At 35.5% G+C, this 16,909-nt stretch overlaps 1 protein-coding gene across 2 annotated transcripts in view; it reads right to left on the reverse strand.

The window, feature by feature from the left end:
- LRBA (LPS responsive beige-like anchor protein) overlaps positions 1 to 16,909 on the reverse strand; it is a 387,071-nt gene that overhangs the window by 227,367 nt on the left and 142,795 nt on the right. For both annotated transcript variants that reach the window (XM_008500801.2, XM_030450868.1), the window contains exon 36: positions 580 to 746. In XM_008500801.2, coding sequence (XP_008499023.2) covers positions 580 to 746 — 167 coding nt within the window. The remainder of the gene's footprint in view (positions 1 to 579; positions 747 to 16,909) is intronic.

Raw genomic sequence — 16,909 nt, forward strand, 5'->3', positions numbered from 1 at the left:
AGATGTAATACAAGGACTTGAACTTGCAGTTTAGATTTGCAAGTGGAATTTTGGCTGTGATTTATGCTAAAGACGTTAGGCAAGTATCATCAGAAGAGGAATTAATTCAGCAGTACTGTTTTCACCAGGAGAATCCTAAAATAAAAATAATAATTTCCATCTGATTTAAAAAGATGTTTGTTTAGAGTTTCACAGGAAAAAGACAAGCTACTAAATTGTGGTTGAACCTTGAACCATATAACACACCCTGAAAGAAGCCAGTGGTAAGAAAATACTTACCTTGAAGAAATTTTTTCAAATAAATCATAGAGGTGGAATTGGAACACTCAAAATAAATTCTATTACATTGTTATAGCAAAGTTTAAAGTCACAAGAGGAACACTTTGGTTTTTACTGCTCTAACAGAACACTAGTTCTCTGACACTCAGTGATACATTCATTTTACCTTTTTTATATTACTTTGTTTAAAAAAAAAACAACTTTAAATTTGGCAATGACACATTAATTCAAAGCAACAGAGCATAGCTGAGCACAGCCCTATTCTCAGAAAGACTGAACATTATCCCAAAAATGCCTTACCTTGGTGCAGAGCTTCCCCAGGCTCCATGCTTGTCTGTCAGAATATTTATAATTTTCTGTATTAGTTGAGTTGCAGTCACCTGGTCTCTGTACTTAGCTGCTGTTATCAAATGGTGACACATTTTTTCTTCTTCCCGTTTGTCTGCAGAATACTGGGCACACAGTGACTAGGAAGAAAATAAAGAGTTTGTTACTTTGCATTTTAGTGACATCACCCAAAGGAACTTTGAAGCACTTCATAATTTATCACTTATATACAAAACCCTTGAGAAATAAGAATTAACCCCATGCTAGAGTTTTGGTAACTGAGGCACCATGTAGCTGCCCACAGTAAATCTGCTGAGAGAGCCAAGCAGAGGATCTTGGCTTGTCATGAATTCTTTAAGCCCACAGCATACACATGCAAGATTTAGCAAACACCAAGTTAGTGGCATGAATGCATAATAAAACACCTAGGCACAATCACTTTTATTCCATAAAAAAGTGAATAGCATTACAAAACCAAGAGGCAAGTTTCAGAATGATGAATGCCACTGAGCTGACCACCCTCTCCTGTGACTCTCTGTTAGATTTGGGCATCCAACCATTTGCTGCTGTTTATATAAATATATAACTAAAAATATATAAGGAAAAAAATCTGCAGATGACAAAATGCATGTGAAGACTGAAAAGATCTTTACCAGATGGCTTCTTGAAGTTGAGTACATTTGCAGGCCACCACAGAAAGTTAATCATTTTCCTAGCTGTACTACACCTGTTGTATAAACTGAGATACTCAGAACCAAATACTAGCAAGAATTTAAAGCCACCCTTACAAACAGAACTCAAAACTTGTTACAACATTTTCTTATCATTTGGGGTATTGCTGGTCTTCTGAAAATTTGTCTGTTAACACAGAACTCATAAAAAGGCAGCAAATTTAGATCACCCTTCTCATTAAACCACTCCTCATGAAGACCCACAACAAATTACAAGATCAGTAGAAACAACACAAGATTTTCCTCAGTTCAGCACTCCCTGTTTCTAATTTCAGTTTTCATCTGGCAATTCCACAGATCACATATGCCAGACAAAGCATTTCAGCCTTTGTCAATGATTGGATTATTCTATGATCTTGTTAGTAGAATGGACACAAACATCTGCCTGACAACAACAAAAAATTGCTTTTGCTTTGTGAAGTGCAGCTGATGCAGACACTGGTACAATTTTTTGTTAGAACTTAGACAGCAGAACAATATCAAAATGCTTTCTATGTTAAAAACCAGTAGCAATACACTTTCTATATAAGTCTAGCTATATGTATATAATGTTTATATAGCTATAAGCATTAGAAACCTGCTGCAAATAAAAAACATCCAGACTATCAATGTTATGTATATGTGTGTACATACAAATTTCTGTGTGCCATATAAAGTGAGAGAAATACAGATAAAAATTGAGATTGTGTAGATTTTCATAGACATTAGATAACAAAAATGTACTAACAGATGAACAAATTTGGAAAAGCTGTTTTTACAATTTTAATATGATTACAAATTTCCTCATAATTTTTCCCACACCTTAGAGCAATGCTCACCTGATGAACAGACATCCAGAAGGAGTGAAGAATGAGCAGATGACTTCCCAAGTCACTGAGACATCAAGTGGCTTTTGTACTCCTGTAGGAAGCACTCTGCCACCCCTCTTCACAAAACTGTAAGATGGCTAAATCATAACTAACAATAAAGAAGATTTTTCTAGCTCTTTTTAAATACAGCTGTCTTTTTCAAGACATTAATCTATTTTCCACCCATGATGATGCTGAGTTCTTTTCAGCACTTTGTAAATGTTGCCTAAGCTGTTATTTTTAAGTTGCCTGAAAGGGCAGAATTCTAAAAACAAGTGTATAAGGTAAGCTAAGTAGTAAAATGTTTTAAAGTGCTCTTTAATGGATCCTCCTTTACAATTTGAACAGCAACTTTTCATATCTGACATAAAATCCATAGATATAAATCACATTAGAGGGTTATTCTTTCCCCATTATCAATCTCTGTCTCTTTATGGAACATTAAAGTCACATTTGACCTTAAAACATGATAAAATGGAAATCAAACTAGAATGTTTTGTAAAAGATATAATGAACTTGTACTTCTTTAAAAAAAAAAAAAGTCTCTTTATGATGTGATTTGGAATTCATCTTTCATTAAATACCAACAGATTTTTAAAATGTAGCTGTGACATACAAATGAAAGAAAAAATGGTATTTTATTATCCTGACAACTTCCATGAAAACAGAATCAGCCTGCTACAAAACTAAAAAATATGGGACTCAATTTTTTTAGCAAATTCCTTGTTTAATATGAATAGAAACTTGCAGTTACCCACCAAAACAGAGACTCCCACATGCAGAAATCCCATAAAATACATCACTGCAGGAGAGACTCTAAACCATAGCACACTCTTTACAGTCTATTTTACAAATGAGAACAGAAAGAAATCACAGTTCTGCCAAGTATCTGGCACACACGTGCACAGCTCCTAACATGAAGAAAGTTTTGCAGGAATAATCTCTTTGATTATAAAGGTGACTTAGCAACTGTCCTGTGCTTCTTACCCACAATATCTGCCAAATATTCCACAACAGAGAAGCTATTTCTACCTCTCTGCCTCACAGATACCTGTTAATACAGGTGTGAAGGGAGACTGGATCCACCAAAAGAAATGGGAAGAGACTCATCCCAAAGCAGGGAATCACCACTAAGAGGCTTTCTGAAAGCACTAAAAAAGTGTTTGCTTTTCAACTGCATTTTTTGATTTTCCAGATGCCTTCAGGTTCATCACTTCCACTACTTCCAGGGATGCAATACCAGGATATAGAGTGGTACCTATTAATACTTGGCACTAAATATCAATCATTAAATTGCTGTAAAATAAAAATTCAGTTTGATTTCTGTGCATGAAGTTAAACATCTATTTTTATAGCTTCATTTCTTTATTGTTTGATCTTTTGTGCTTACAATATGCATCCTGTCATGCTAAAATATGGTCATACAATTAGATATGCAGCTGCATGCAAACAAATTTGTCTGACTTCTTTTCCACTAGTGTTGGGTGAGTTTGTAATGTATATTATATTGTAGTATTGTATATTATAATATTGTATATTACAATCACAAAAGTCCTGCAGTCACACTCGTGATGTAACTGAAAATGTTGAAAGAAGAAAAATGTATTTTAATATATACAATGCATGGGTTATCTACAAAGACTTAAGCTCACTGGCTCTTAAAAGTTTTTAAAAGGGAAAGTGTATTAAGCAGAATCTGCCCTTGACCCAGCACAGAAAAGAGGGAAGACCCTTGTTCACTACCCTTTCATCCAGGATGAAACAGAAACCTTGTCTTTGCTCTTATCACAGAGCAGAACAGGGTTTTTTCCTCTCTCCTGGACTCTGCTTGGAGAAGACTGCAGGATGTGTGAACACGTAGGTTGTCTGAAGATTTATGGCACAGTAATTTTGAAGGAGCACAAGGTCATTCAAAAGGCAAGTTATAGATATGAAAATACAACACATTCTGCATGCAGGAAAGTTGCCAGAAATACTATTGCAAAAATACTGACAGGGTGACTTAGTCTGGTCTGCCTGTCAATATTTCAGTGAAGAGAAGGATTAAATCTACTTGGTTTTAGAACTATTTTACCTTTGATCTTTAAAAAAATGTCATGTAAAGTATTTTCTCTGCAAAGTACTATCTGTAATGTGCACTTCTGATTACCCAAAACTACCATCTAATACTTTCAACAAACTATGAGAAAGTGTATTAGTGGAGGGTTTTAAAAAGCAGTATTTCACCGTTTTTACTTCTATTCTTCAACTCAGAGATGTGTGAACACTTCTATGTATGGCAGTTTTGTCTAATGTGACTAAGCACTACTTGCTTAGTGAACAACCTGTCTCAGAGAGAACTATTTAAGAGGAAAAGCCATCCCTGAAATCATTATAATCTTGCCCTTAATGCAAATTTCCTTAAAATAAGGATATTTTAGCAAATGAAGGAGGTCGTCAGTGCTCTGCTTTCACAGATCTCTGCACTTGACCTTTGACCTGAGGTTTTAAAGTCTAGACTAAAAATACTACCTAGGGAAATCTTACAAAGACTCCTGAATAAGACTTAGAAAAATGAAAGCTTAAAACCTCAACAGCGAACAAAAAGTCAACCAATGACAACGTCTGACAGCCACCCTCAATTCTGAAGTGATGCCTCTGTCATCCAACGACTCAAAGTATTGATTTCTCTCAGCATGAAAAAAGCTTAAGCCAATGAAATAGATATAGCATCATCCCCCCGATAATAGCCATCAAGGTTAACACCAGCAGAACACTTATCAAAGTATCTCTTCAATTTCTTCTTGTTTTAATGGACTGAACACAATGAAATAGCTTCTCATCTCTGCAACCTATAGTTTTCCAAACCTCATTTATCCACTTTTCCAGTCTTCTCTCTGATTTGAAGATTAAAAAGAATCTGCATCTAAATCAACTGTTTGTAATAGAAATGTGGTATGGGGGGGAAAAGAGGAGCAGGGAAAGAAAAAAAAAAAGGTGGTTTTGTAAACCAGACATTCCTGGAGGGGAAAAAGCGTGCATTTAAAATCACAAGAGGGGAAAAAAAACCACAGTTGACTTAGATCACGACAAACACAGACTGGTAAAACCATGGTCATGACCAGAAAAAAAACCTACCACAGTCAATTTGGCTTAGTGATTAGAGAGAAATGCAAGGATCTCAAGAGACATCTGGTTTTAATCTGTGCTGAGTCAACAGCTTTATTTTTACCTTTAAGTCTTGCAGTATTAAGCTTCAGTACACCCAACTTAACACTAGGCAACAGCACTTCTACTGAGGCTGTACCTTTCAAATGAACACAAGTGAGCAGCACAGGTAAATGAGACAAACTAACAGGAGTTCAACTGTACATAAAAACAACCAACAGAATAAACAGTAAAGAGATGAGACAAATAATATCAAATTTACTCTCCAGCATCCATTGTACCACAGATTATTTTTTTAAGCATTCTTCTTTCTGTTTCTCTCATTTACATTGTGTTAAGAGTAGCAACCTTGGACCACAGTCAGAGAAAAAACTACACAAGCAAGAGCTCTTACTCCCTGCTGGAAACTGGGGCTTACTATACTTACCCTACAGCTACACTATTCCAATAATCTCGCTCTGCTAACCACTAGCATAAAAAATGTGCAGAGACAAATGTTCTTTTTGAATCCAGGAAGCCAGTTCTTACTTTAGATATGCCCGAATGCTTTGCATTCAAAGCATGCACTAGGATAGACACTTTCCTCCCTGTCTGTCTGTAAATCTGGGTTGTCTCCAGAGTCCCTTCACACTTCTCTTGGTTTAAAACAGGCCAAGATTCTAAAAACATTATGCTTGGGCTTTCAATTTGAGTACAAGACGTTTTTCAAGATAGAAATAAGTGTAGTACAGTTCCACTACAGTTTAGAAGCAATAAAGCTCAACAGTTCTGTACAAGTGGCTCTGTGCTTTGGGATGAGCTAGTGGAGGTAGGGGCAGTAGTTACCCACTGTCTGTGGGTGCTGCCAGCTCAGGACACATTTGGCAAATAAACCTTGCTGTGGCTTTCAATCCAGTCTTTAAGGTCTTGTGAAAACCTTCACATGACCAAGGGCCAGATAACACATGACCAAGAAACCCCAAGGAACTAAAGCTCTGAAGTGGCCTCGTTCACCAACCATGACCACCACGTCTCCAGCTGCCTTGTTCCACTAAGGAGCTCTGCTGCCTGCAGGTAGGTAGAAAACAGTCCAGCAGTTCTGGCCTCAGCTGCCAAATAATTAGGATTATTTCCTGTCCTTCCCTAGGATTCTGATTTCTGGACACCCTGAAGCCAACATAGTTCCTTGCAACACCAAGACTTGGAACAGGAGAGACACCTGAACAGACTGAGAGTCACGTGGAGTTCAGATGGAGCAGATAAACTCTGCATAAAGTCTCTAAGAGCAGGTTAGAGACTACTGAGTATTTTTGAACAATGCAACTTACTAATTAAGAAGCCCTTAAAGTACAACATAAAAGCAGCTTTTCACAAGATGTGTAATATGAATTCTGAATACTTTTTCATAGTAGGGGCAAAAAGGTGCATTTCTGACAGCCATGAAACTAACACCTCACAATATGGAAAGGCAATAAAAACAAGGCATGTTTTTTTAGAATATTTAGAGTAATTCAGAAACACTTTGTCAACCTTCTTTTATAAAACAAGAGAAAAAAAACCCAACCTAACTTTAAAGAAATTCAAACTTCATTGAAAGAGAGAGCAAAAAGAACAGGAAGAGAATGATGAATGATAAGCAGATATACCAAAAAGTTAATTTGGAACCTTATTACGAAATACCTTGTACCTTGTACTTTAATCTATAAAGGTGGATTCAACCTCTAGCAATAGCATATGCATGAGTTAAAAATGTTTAATTTCTCTAGATATCAAAGACACAGTTCTAAGCACTCAAGTATATTAGTATTTAGTAAATTAGTATATATAGTAGTATATATACATTAGTAACACAGGACTTCTGCTAATTGTCTACATCTACCTTCCTGGAATGTGTATTCCTATATAGGACTCATTTTATGAAGAATTTTCATTCATATTATAAGTAAAATACAATGAAAAATTAATAAACACCCCTCTGTTGATTTTGTTACCTATTGTTTGATATTCCTGCTATAGCACACTCACTAAATTTTCTTATAAATTTGCAAAACGCATGCAAAGCAAATATATTTCCAGCCAAAATCTCCACATTAAAAAGTTCCAAGATTATATAAAGTTCCCAATTTCCAAAAGACAGAAGGATTAGCTCCTGTTCTATCTCTATTGTCCACATAGTTCCCCCTAAAGCATTTTCAGCTTTTCCTCTTTAGTGTCTTGGTTTGAGAGCACAACTTTTATTTTAATACAGGATGTATCAAAATATACAAACTCATGAACAGAGAAATCCCATTCCTTTAAGATAGTGAGACATTTAACAGAATCATTCCCTATCTTGCCATGGCTGTCTGCATGCCAATGACAAGGACAACTTTACCAAGCTTCAGAACTTTGGACACCACGAGTTGGTTTTAGAACTAACCAAACTACTTAAGATGTCACTTATGTGGCTTAATAAACAACAACTTTTTAAAAATATATATTTTAGTTTGCCTTTCTCTTTCTATAACTTTGTTCTGCACAAGCAGAATCAATTGCATGTTTTGAAAGTGTTCTACACTGTAGTCTTTTACTTACCAGACATTAAGAACAAAAGGAAAAATATCATCAGCACACACAGTAAGATCAATGTATACAGGGGGACACATAATGGTAATTAAAGTAGGAAGACATCACCTATCATTCTGCACCAGTAACAAGAGCTTTAAAATCATTCTGTGTCATATTTAGCAAACCTTTTGTGAAATCTCAGCTATGAAACATTCAGACATGAAAATGAAGGTAAACTAAAAACTAAAACTAAACTAAAAAGTAACCCATCTGTCCTTCAGCACCTTCTGTCATGCTTGCCACAAGAGATAATTTAGTGGACTTGATCTCTGACAGTTCAGAACCCTTCCAGCCTCTCACCATGGAGAATGATCATCTTGACTGGCAGATATCCTAGAGCAACACTGCTAAAAAGGACAAAGCATTTCCTTCCCCCACACAGAAAAAAACCCCTTTAGTTTCTGCCATTAAGCCACTGCACCTTCATCTGTATCCACAGAAACATTTTAATTTTGTATTCAGGGAAAGCATTATGAATTTTTTTTTCTCAGAGGAATTTCAAATGCCTATCAGAGATTCTGTGACAAAAAGGAGGATTATATGGGATTTTATTAAAAAATAACACACTCAGTTCTGCTGTTTCACAAATTACTAGCAAGTCACTAACTTGCTCTTCAACTTCAGGTTGAAGACTCAAGACTCAGGAGGCTTCTTCCTTACAGGACCACGCATTTTAAAAGTCAGGCAGTTTGAATAAGAGGCTGATGAAATGGAAAGGATTTAAAAAAAAATCCAGAAGCAAATGGGAAGGATTCTTAAAATATGGCTTTCTATATCACCTACTCTTCAAAATCACTCCTATCCACTTACTTTTGAAACATGTTGAGGAGTCACAATCCCTACACTTTAGTAAACATCCCTTTTAACCTAAAGCCTCTTGTCAGAATTCCTCTAGCATCAAAATATGAAAAGAAAATTATTTCAGCTTTTTTTCCCCACTGCTCTCACTTTTTTTTGTAGTCTATGTTTCATATTTAATTAGAAATACTGTAGGAAGTTTTTTCCTTTGTGATTGTTTCTTATGCATTAATGTAACAATTTTGGAATTTCAGAACAGCATGACATAGGTACGAATGGGTTTGGGTTTTAATTAACATTTTTTATTTTGAAAAAGTTATATCACTCTTGAAAGGTTGACTTTTGCTCTAAAAATTGTAGAGGAGTATAACAATTTATTCTAAAATCTGTGATTTTATTATCCAGAAAGAGACAACATTTGAAATATTCTGACCATTCACAGTGTGAGAAGAGAATATTCCCTGCTTTAAATTACAGCAGTTTAACTTATAAACACTCATACATGTAAGCTCTGGATCCTTATTCTGAGAGATATGGAACAAAGACTAAAAATGTTCCATATTTGCTTCAAAATTTACAGAGTCAGTATTGTAACTACCATAGGTATATTTCAGAGAAATCAAGTACAATATGTAGCACCAAGCAGTTGCTACTGGAATAATTTTCTGTGTTGTCAGCATTAAGAAAAAAGAAAGAATACTACAGAAACATATTTCATAAGAAGAATATATGATAAGATCCATTTAATGAGTTTTCTGTTTATTTCTCATTTCAAAATTAAAAAAAAAAATCTTGTGGAGGATATACACATAACCACATTCGTCTACATGCAGTAATTGAGTGAGAAAGAATATTACAGGTACACAGAATTGTATGCAGTATGTTTTCACACTTATAGATGCAGAATGAGCAGTCTTCAGAGAAATTTACATTTCAGCCATTATGGAAAAAATATAAATTTTTACAAGAAACACTCATCACAGCATCCTAATACCTATAAGGACCACCCAACTCTGTTTTTTTCAGAACTGCAGAGGTTTCACATGAAATCCAGCTATAGTCAAGTGGGATGGGCTTCTAGCCCAACGGCCTGGACCTGGGTCAGTTTTAAGCAGAATTTGCAACTCAGGTGCCCTTGCCAGGAAAAGACAAGTGAGAAGACAAACATGCAGAAGCAGAGTTAGAATTTAAGGAAATTACAGTTTTGTGATCTCCTTCAGCTGCTATTACAAAGAAGCTTCTCACATAGAAACTATAGTTTTGAAAATGATTACTGACAAAAGACTGTCAAACACAGCTGCACTACAAATGATAATATGTTGGATCAGAAGTTAACACCCATTTAGCAATCAGATGCATATTTCATCCCTAATGAAGGCCTGAAGAGTTCACTTTATTCTGGATGCAGGTATCAAAGCAGATCTCATAAAGCAGGACAGGCGCATCATCTAAGGATCTTTTTCACATTAAGAATCCTATTAGAAGGAAAACACTAAAAGGTAATTGAATTTCCCTCAGTTATCTTCATCTCTGTCAGCTCCTGCTACAATAACTTACTCTCCAGAGCACAGATAACTCAATTCTGTCCAGCAAGCATATGTTATGAATCTCCAAAGCAAACTTGTCTAAATCATTCTAGTCTACTATCAAGGTTGGCTGTGGATATGAACCCTGACAGAAGGCAAACAAATTTATTTTTACCTTTTCAATAATTCACTTCTCTGTGCCTTGATGGAAGAATCTAAAGATGTAAATGTTTCTTCTAATTCTTGAATTATAAAGAATTGTTGAATATATTTCACCTGGAAATTAATGGTATTATGAACTGTTTGATCATAAACAATTTTAGCAAAACCAAAAAAAGTGTGTAAGAGCAGTCTGAGGTTCCTGGATGTATAGAAAAGTAAAACAAGGATAAAAGTAAGATGCCACTACAATTTGCAATTAACTCAGTGAAAATCCTACTGAAAGTCTATGTGGGTTTGAAGTTTTACTGGACAAATGGGGGAATAATCCCTGAAGGGGTACTAAGCACATGACCTTCATTTCTGGCAAGCAAGAACCAGAAAACCCTTAACTTCAAATTGCAGAAGAGTAAGAGTACATTCTGAGAGAGTGTTACTGTTTTTTCTCCTTTTCATAAACTTTTCCTTAAGTATCCACAGTCTGAGGATAATAAGCTTGATAATGGATTTATCAATGTGATTAGCCTTGCTCATCCATGTGCCAGTAGGAATCAGTCTTCCTAGAAGAGACACAGCAGAGCTACTAAGATGATCGAGAGCATGCAGACAACCTCTTAGAAGAAAAAACCCTAGATGATAAAACACATTTAGCCTAGTAAAATGAAATATGATAAGTAATAAAAAAGGAAAAATTAGAAAAAACTAAAGAAAAAAGACCAATGAATCCAAAAGACAACAGGTACATACCAGCTATCTATGTTGAATGCAAGTACTAAAAATTTTTAAAAGTTTACAATTAAACAGAGTATTTCAATAAAACCTACCAGTAAGAACAGGGAGAAAAAAACATCTTCAGGTATTCCCTAAAGATCTTTTCTGACCTTGTCAGCACCAATGTCAGATTGTTTTAATATGATGTCTTTCTCATTTAAATGGAACTAATCCATACTAAAGCACATAAGAGAGATGTGTAGTGTCACCAGTGTCTGTTCTTCAAAGGTGAAGGACTCCTAACACTGTAAGGCACGTAAGTAAACACATGGATCTTTAGATAGAAATTTTAGTAGAAAATCTCCAATTAAGCATAATAGGATATTTGCTTTGTTAATGCTAAAAATTTACATTCTATGTACACTGTATGACTTCAGTCAAGAGAATTTCAGATTCACTGCCTAGTGTGAACTACCATAAAGTTGGTACATGAATAATAAACAAGGTAAACACTGCTAATTTATTTTTCATGAATAGGTGAGAACAACAACATTTCTGATGGGAGTGTCTAAGTTCAAGCAAGAAATTTAATGCCTCGCTAGCTTAGTTTTCATATTATGAGCATAAAAATATGCAGCAAAACATGGAAAATGTTTTCATAAACAACAAAACTGTATAAAAACCCACAATATTAGGGGTTCAAAGGAATAGTGTGACATCCATCAAATGCCTTTAAAAGACAAAAAAAAAGCTAGAATAGCTAAACTGCAGAGAAAGAAGACCAAAAAAATTGCATTCTTCAAGAAGCTTGTTCAAAGAAGGAAAACAGAAAAATATGTCAATTGCAGGATGTTAGTTTAAAAAAACAGAATGAAGCAGGTGAAAAGAGTTCGAGGAACACTGGCATAAAGGCATAAAAGGCAGTAAAATAAATTATTTTTTAAACAAATGGGTCTATTAAGGTATCTTGGTAGAGCTACTAGAAGATCAAAGGATAAAAAGACCTTTTGGAAGACAAGGCCAGCACAGAGAAGTGCTAGCACTGAAGGTTTCTTTTAGAACAGAGAAGTGACCAACTGCTAGAACCAGACAGGATTCTGGTGATACAGAAGAACTCAGGCATGAATGCAGCTGAGCTGGTAGCTACAGTGTTCTTCAAACTGCTGCAAGTACCAAAAGAATAAAACATGGCAAACAGACTACAAAGGACAGCAGGGAACGACATGGCAATAAGTCTTTCATTTATCAAAGGCAAATTGGTAGCTGTGTTTCAAACAAAAAGCAAACAATGCAATAAACACACTGGCAAGAGTCATCATTGCTTTTGTCAAGGGAAGTCATGATTCACTGGATTTCTTTCAACAAGTCACTGGAGACACTAACAAGAAAGATCTGCTTCATGAAGTCCACTGTTTGAATGCCAAAAAGATATTTAAAGAAAGGCAGGACACAGTATGGCATACAGGAACATCCTTATGTTGATAAAAATTGAATAAAATAAAAGAAACGAGTTTTAAAAAAGAATGAAGTCTTCAAAGTGGAGGAAAATCACCCACTGTGCTATAAATGTATTTATAAGTGACTTGAAGGTGGAAGAGCTGTCAAACTTTACTGATAGCTCTAATTTAAGATAGCAAAAACAACACTCAAACATGAAAAATGCTAATGTAGTGACTGGGAGATAAAGCAACAGGTGAAATTCTCCAAGAGAACTGCAAATCTATGTCCAAATTGTGATCCCTGCCACCTAGGTAGTGCCATGGGACTACCCCTTTATAACTGCACCGTTCTTAGGCTGTCCCTGCACATGTACTGTTCAACTCTCACTGAATTTGATGGATTTTTGGTCTAACTCAGTACAGATGCTCTTGAGTCTCAGCAAGTCATCCATCTATGACACAAAAGAGCATCATTGATACAGAGGAATAGAAAAGGCATGGAATTTCCAAGTGCTGGAATTTCCATATTTTGTATTAACATCACAAATTATTTTTCAATTTGAAGGCTCTAAACAAAGTTCAAATTATTCATGTTTACTGCTAAATTATCTCCTGTTTCAGAACACTGGCAGATCCTGTGGCTCTATCAGACATGTTCATCTAAGTATTTGAGTAATTCCCACCACAAGTCAGTATGCAAAAAGAATTATCTGTGATCAGTGGAACTTACCTATATAATTCCTGCACACATATTAATTAAAGGCCAGACATTCATATTTCTGTACTTGTTTTCCTAACACAGAACTCAATCATTGGTGTGCAAGAGAGATTCCAAATTACTGGTTATTGATTTTTACTCACCTTTTACTCTCTAGAGTTTTACTTTCAGAGTTATTCTTTCGAAGAAGTTACATAACAAGTTTGAGACTTAGAATTTTCACTTTGTCCTGGTTTTGGCTAGGTTAGCAATTAAAAAAAATTACTACAAAAAACATTACTACAGAAACCTTTTCAATCTTCAGAGATTACATTGTCTATGTTGATGAATCTTGTAAGCATGCACAAATTTTTATTCTGGATTGTGTGTGATATTGAGCTCAATTATTTATTATTGAGCCAAATTATTTTTAAAAATAAAATAAAAATTTTTTTAAAAAATGAAGCCACCCTGTCAGCCTTAAAATTATGGATTTCACACACACACAAAAAAGTTAAGATGCATTGTCACGGCAAAAGTTAAGTTTAAAAAGGACTCTGTTTTCACAGTCCACCAGATCACAGCAGAAATATACAGTGCTGCTCTCCCTCCTCCTCATTACTTCATTTTCTTCTTGTCTCTGTTGTTTCAATTCAGCAATTAGAGCAATTATAAAACATAAGTGGACGCAGGAATTGAGTCTGGCTCCTACAAGCAAAAAGGTTTCTTTAGGTTTCCAGGGTCTACAAATGCTAAAATAACAACTCCAGAGCATATTTTGCTGACATCCAAAGCCATGGAGAGTAGGTTAATAAAATGCATAGATCATCTCTAGTGAAAACAATCACATGTAACAGCACTTACAAGAGGGGGTGACAGTTTTTAAAATAAAGTTTATCATTCACAGAAAGTGAAGAATAAGCAATGTGTTAAATACGTAAAAGGAGAGAAAAAGGGCCATAAAAAGGTAAAATCTCATACAGCTAATATTGTAAAACACTCTGCAGAAGAGACTCTTCTCTGCAGGTCACCTCTGGATTTTTTTTTAGATTACATGTAGTATGTTAATGAACAAGAACATAGCTTCTAAAATGTGGATTAGTGTCAATAAGACTCTACTAAACAGTAAGTTGTAGTGAGACAGGACCAGGTGCCCTGAGTTACTGATGAGTGGGTGTGGGTTCACCTGTGTCTGGCCTCCCTCCTGAGCATGTGCAGGAGCACGGGGCCAATAAGAGAGCAGCTGACACCCACAGAGAGAGCTCTCACTCTTCAGTGAGGATGGAGAAGCCCACAGCTCAAGGAGCCCCAGGAGCAGGCAAGAAGGGGTAGATCCTGGAGCCCCAGGAACAGCCCTAGGACATCGTCCAGGAATGGGCTAAGCCCCAAGGCCTCAGGATCAGCCCTAGGAGCAAGAAGGGCTCCTCCCGCAACATTAAGTATTAATTATAAAGTAATAAATTTGTTAGTATCAGAAAAAAGATGGATCTTTTTTCCTATGAAATAGCTACAATTAGGAATCTATTTCACTTTCATATTCAATATGATCTGAAAAGCCCAATAATGCATTGCTGCTTACTAGCTTTATCTCTTCACATAGTCTCATAATTTGCCAGAAATATTAACCAGAAACAGTAATGAAGATAATATCACTTCTTGCTTCACCAGAAAAGTCTATGGGAGATAGTTATAAAATTAATTTTCTTTCAAGATGCTAGAGAAACAATGTTATTAAAACTTTGATAGCTTTCAGACTGTAATGTATTTTGATATAAAATTGAGACAGAATGAGAAGAGATATCTCAGCATTCCAGTGCAAGTTTTCATTCCTTCTCCTCCCATTGCATAGTGATGCCTTGTGGAAGAGAAACAATTTTTCACTCCTTTCTTATTCAGTAACTACTTTATTCCCAGCACTTCCCAGACCACAGAGAAAAAGTTATAAAGTTTAAATGGAAAAGGACCTCTCCATTTCAGAATCCTTTGACTCACGTGAAACAAATGAATTCTAAAAATTGCCACCACAGGAATATGAGAAATTTTATTTTCCAGTTTTGGACTTGCCAACGTATTGCAGAAGAACATAACTACCTTGTCCTCTACTTGAGAAACAACAACATTCTTCCCTGTTCAGCACTCTGTAGAAAAGTTTGTATTTCCTCAAAGAATGTGTTTAGAAATGAAAGCCAAAATTTTTCCTCCTTCTACCAAAAAAGGGTAGCATTTATTTAAGAATCTAAATGTGAGAGACATTTAAGCTCATTAATAATGAAACGTGTAAAATCTTATTTTTTTCTGTGAGGGTACATCTAAATTCCTTTGGTTTCCACATTGCCTTTTTGCAATGTTATGGACATTAACTTTTGTTTATTACAGGACACATCTTGCACTATTCACTATCTTCATATGCTTTGGAAAGATTCATTGCTGAGAACCCATCCTACCATACCCAGCACCCACTGAAAGCATGCCAAAATCTTTTGTTCTAATAAATAAGGTCACTGCCATTAAGTGTGATGAATAACACTTCATATAAAATGATATTGTCAGAGTCACAGAATGATTAGTTGGTGCATGAGTTATAAAATAAAGCTACTTCTATTAAAAACACTGGAAAATTATAGGGAGAATAGAGATGGAGTCAAGTAAGTATCTTGTATCACAGTAATTCTTTGTTACATATAGAAGTAATAATCACCTAGAGAAACTACAAAGACACCAAATAACCTTTTCATCATTCTTTCAAGGGCTCTGAAACATTCTCCTTGACTTATGGGTGTTTTGCCACAACTGATTCCCAGCACTTTTTCATTACTTCCTCTGATACAAAGAACATCTTCAAACATTAGACTAAAGGGGGAAAGGTGCAGAAAACAAAATATTACCAATCAACAGAACCACTGAATTTTGCTTTCTGCCAAGGAAACAAAAAGCAAATAGCTACATCCAAGTCACTACTGAAAACTTGCCTAGTGTTGCATCTTATCTGCCAAGGCAATACTTGTATTAACATAAAGATTCATTACTCAGCATGAGCCATGAAGTAAAACATCCTGTATAATGCACACAGCCTATAAATTGACGCTGAATAAGAATTAAACCTGTGAGGAAGTCCAAGTCTTCCGCATGAAAATACATAACTGAATAGAAAAGGGCAACAAATTTTACAGCAGCTGCAAATGGTAGATTTAATTACTGAAGAGAAATCATGCAGAGAAGTTAGCTGCCTAGTGTGATTTATAACAAACGCAAAGGGAAAGTCACGTGAAATCCTCAGCTAATCAACAGAAAGCAAATAACAAGAGGGCCAGCAATTTATATTTTATAAGTGATGAATATTTGAAAAAAATAAGATCCAAAATTGAAGGGAGTGACACCACACAAAGTTTAAGAAAGACACTTCTGTGAGGCAGGTCAGTTTGTCAATTACAGGAGCAGCTCCATTTTACTGCAAAAATTACTGAAGTGTCTGTTTTCCTCACAAACTGAGAATGAAGACTCCTTGCTCAGATGTTCTCAGAAGTTTTCTGAAAATTATTGTAGTCCAATGTCCATTTGGTACTTTAGAGGTCCCTTCCAACTCAAATTATTCTACAATTTTATGATATGCAATATTACAATGGTTCTGTACAGTCATTTCCCCCTCTCTTCCTATTCCTGT

Source organism: Calypte anna, chromosome 4B (assembly GCF_003957555.1).
Source record: "Calypte anna isolate BGI_N300 chromosome 4B, bCalAnn1_v1.p, whole genome shotgun sequence".
Lineage (NCBI taxonomy): Eukaryota > Metazoa > Chordata > Aves > Apodiformes > Trochilidae > Calypte > Calypte anna.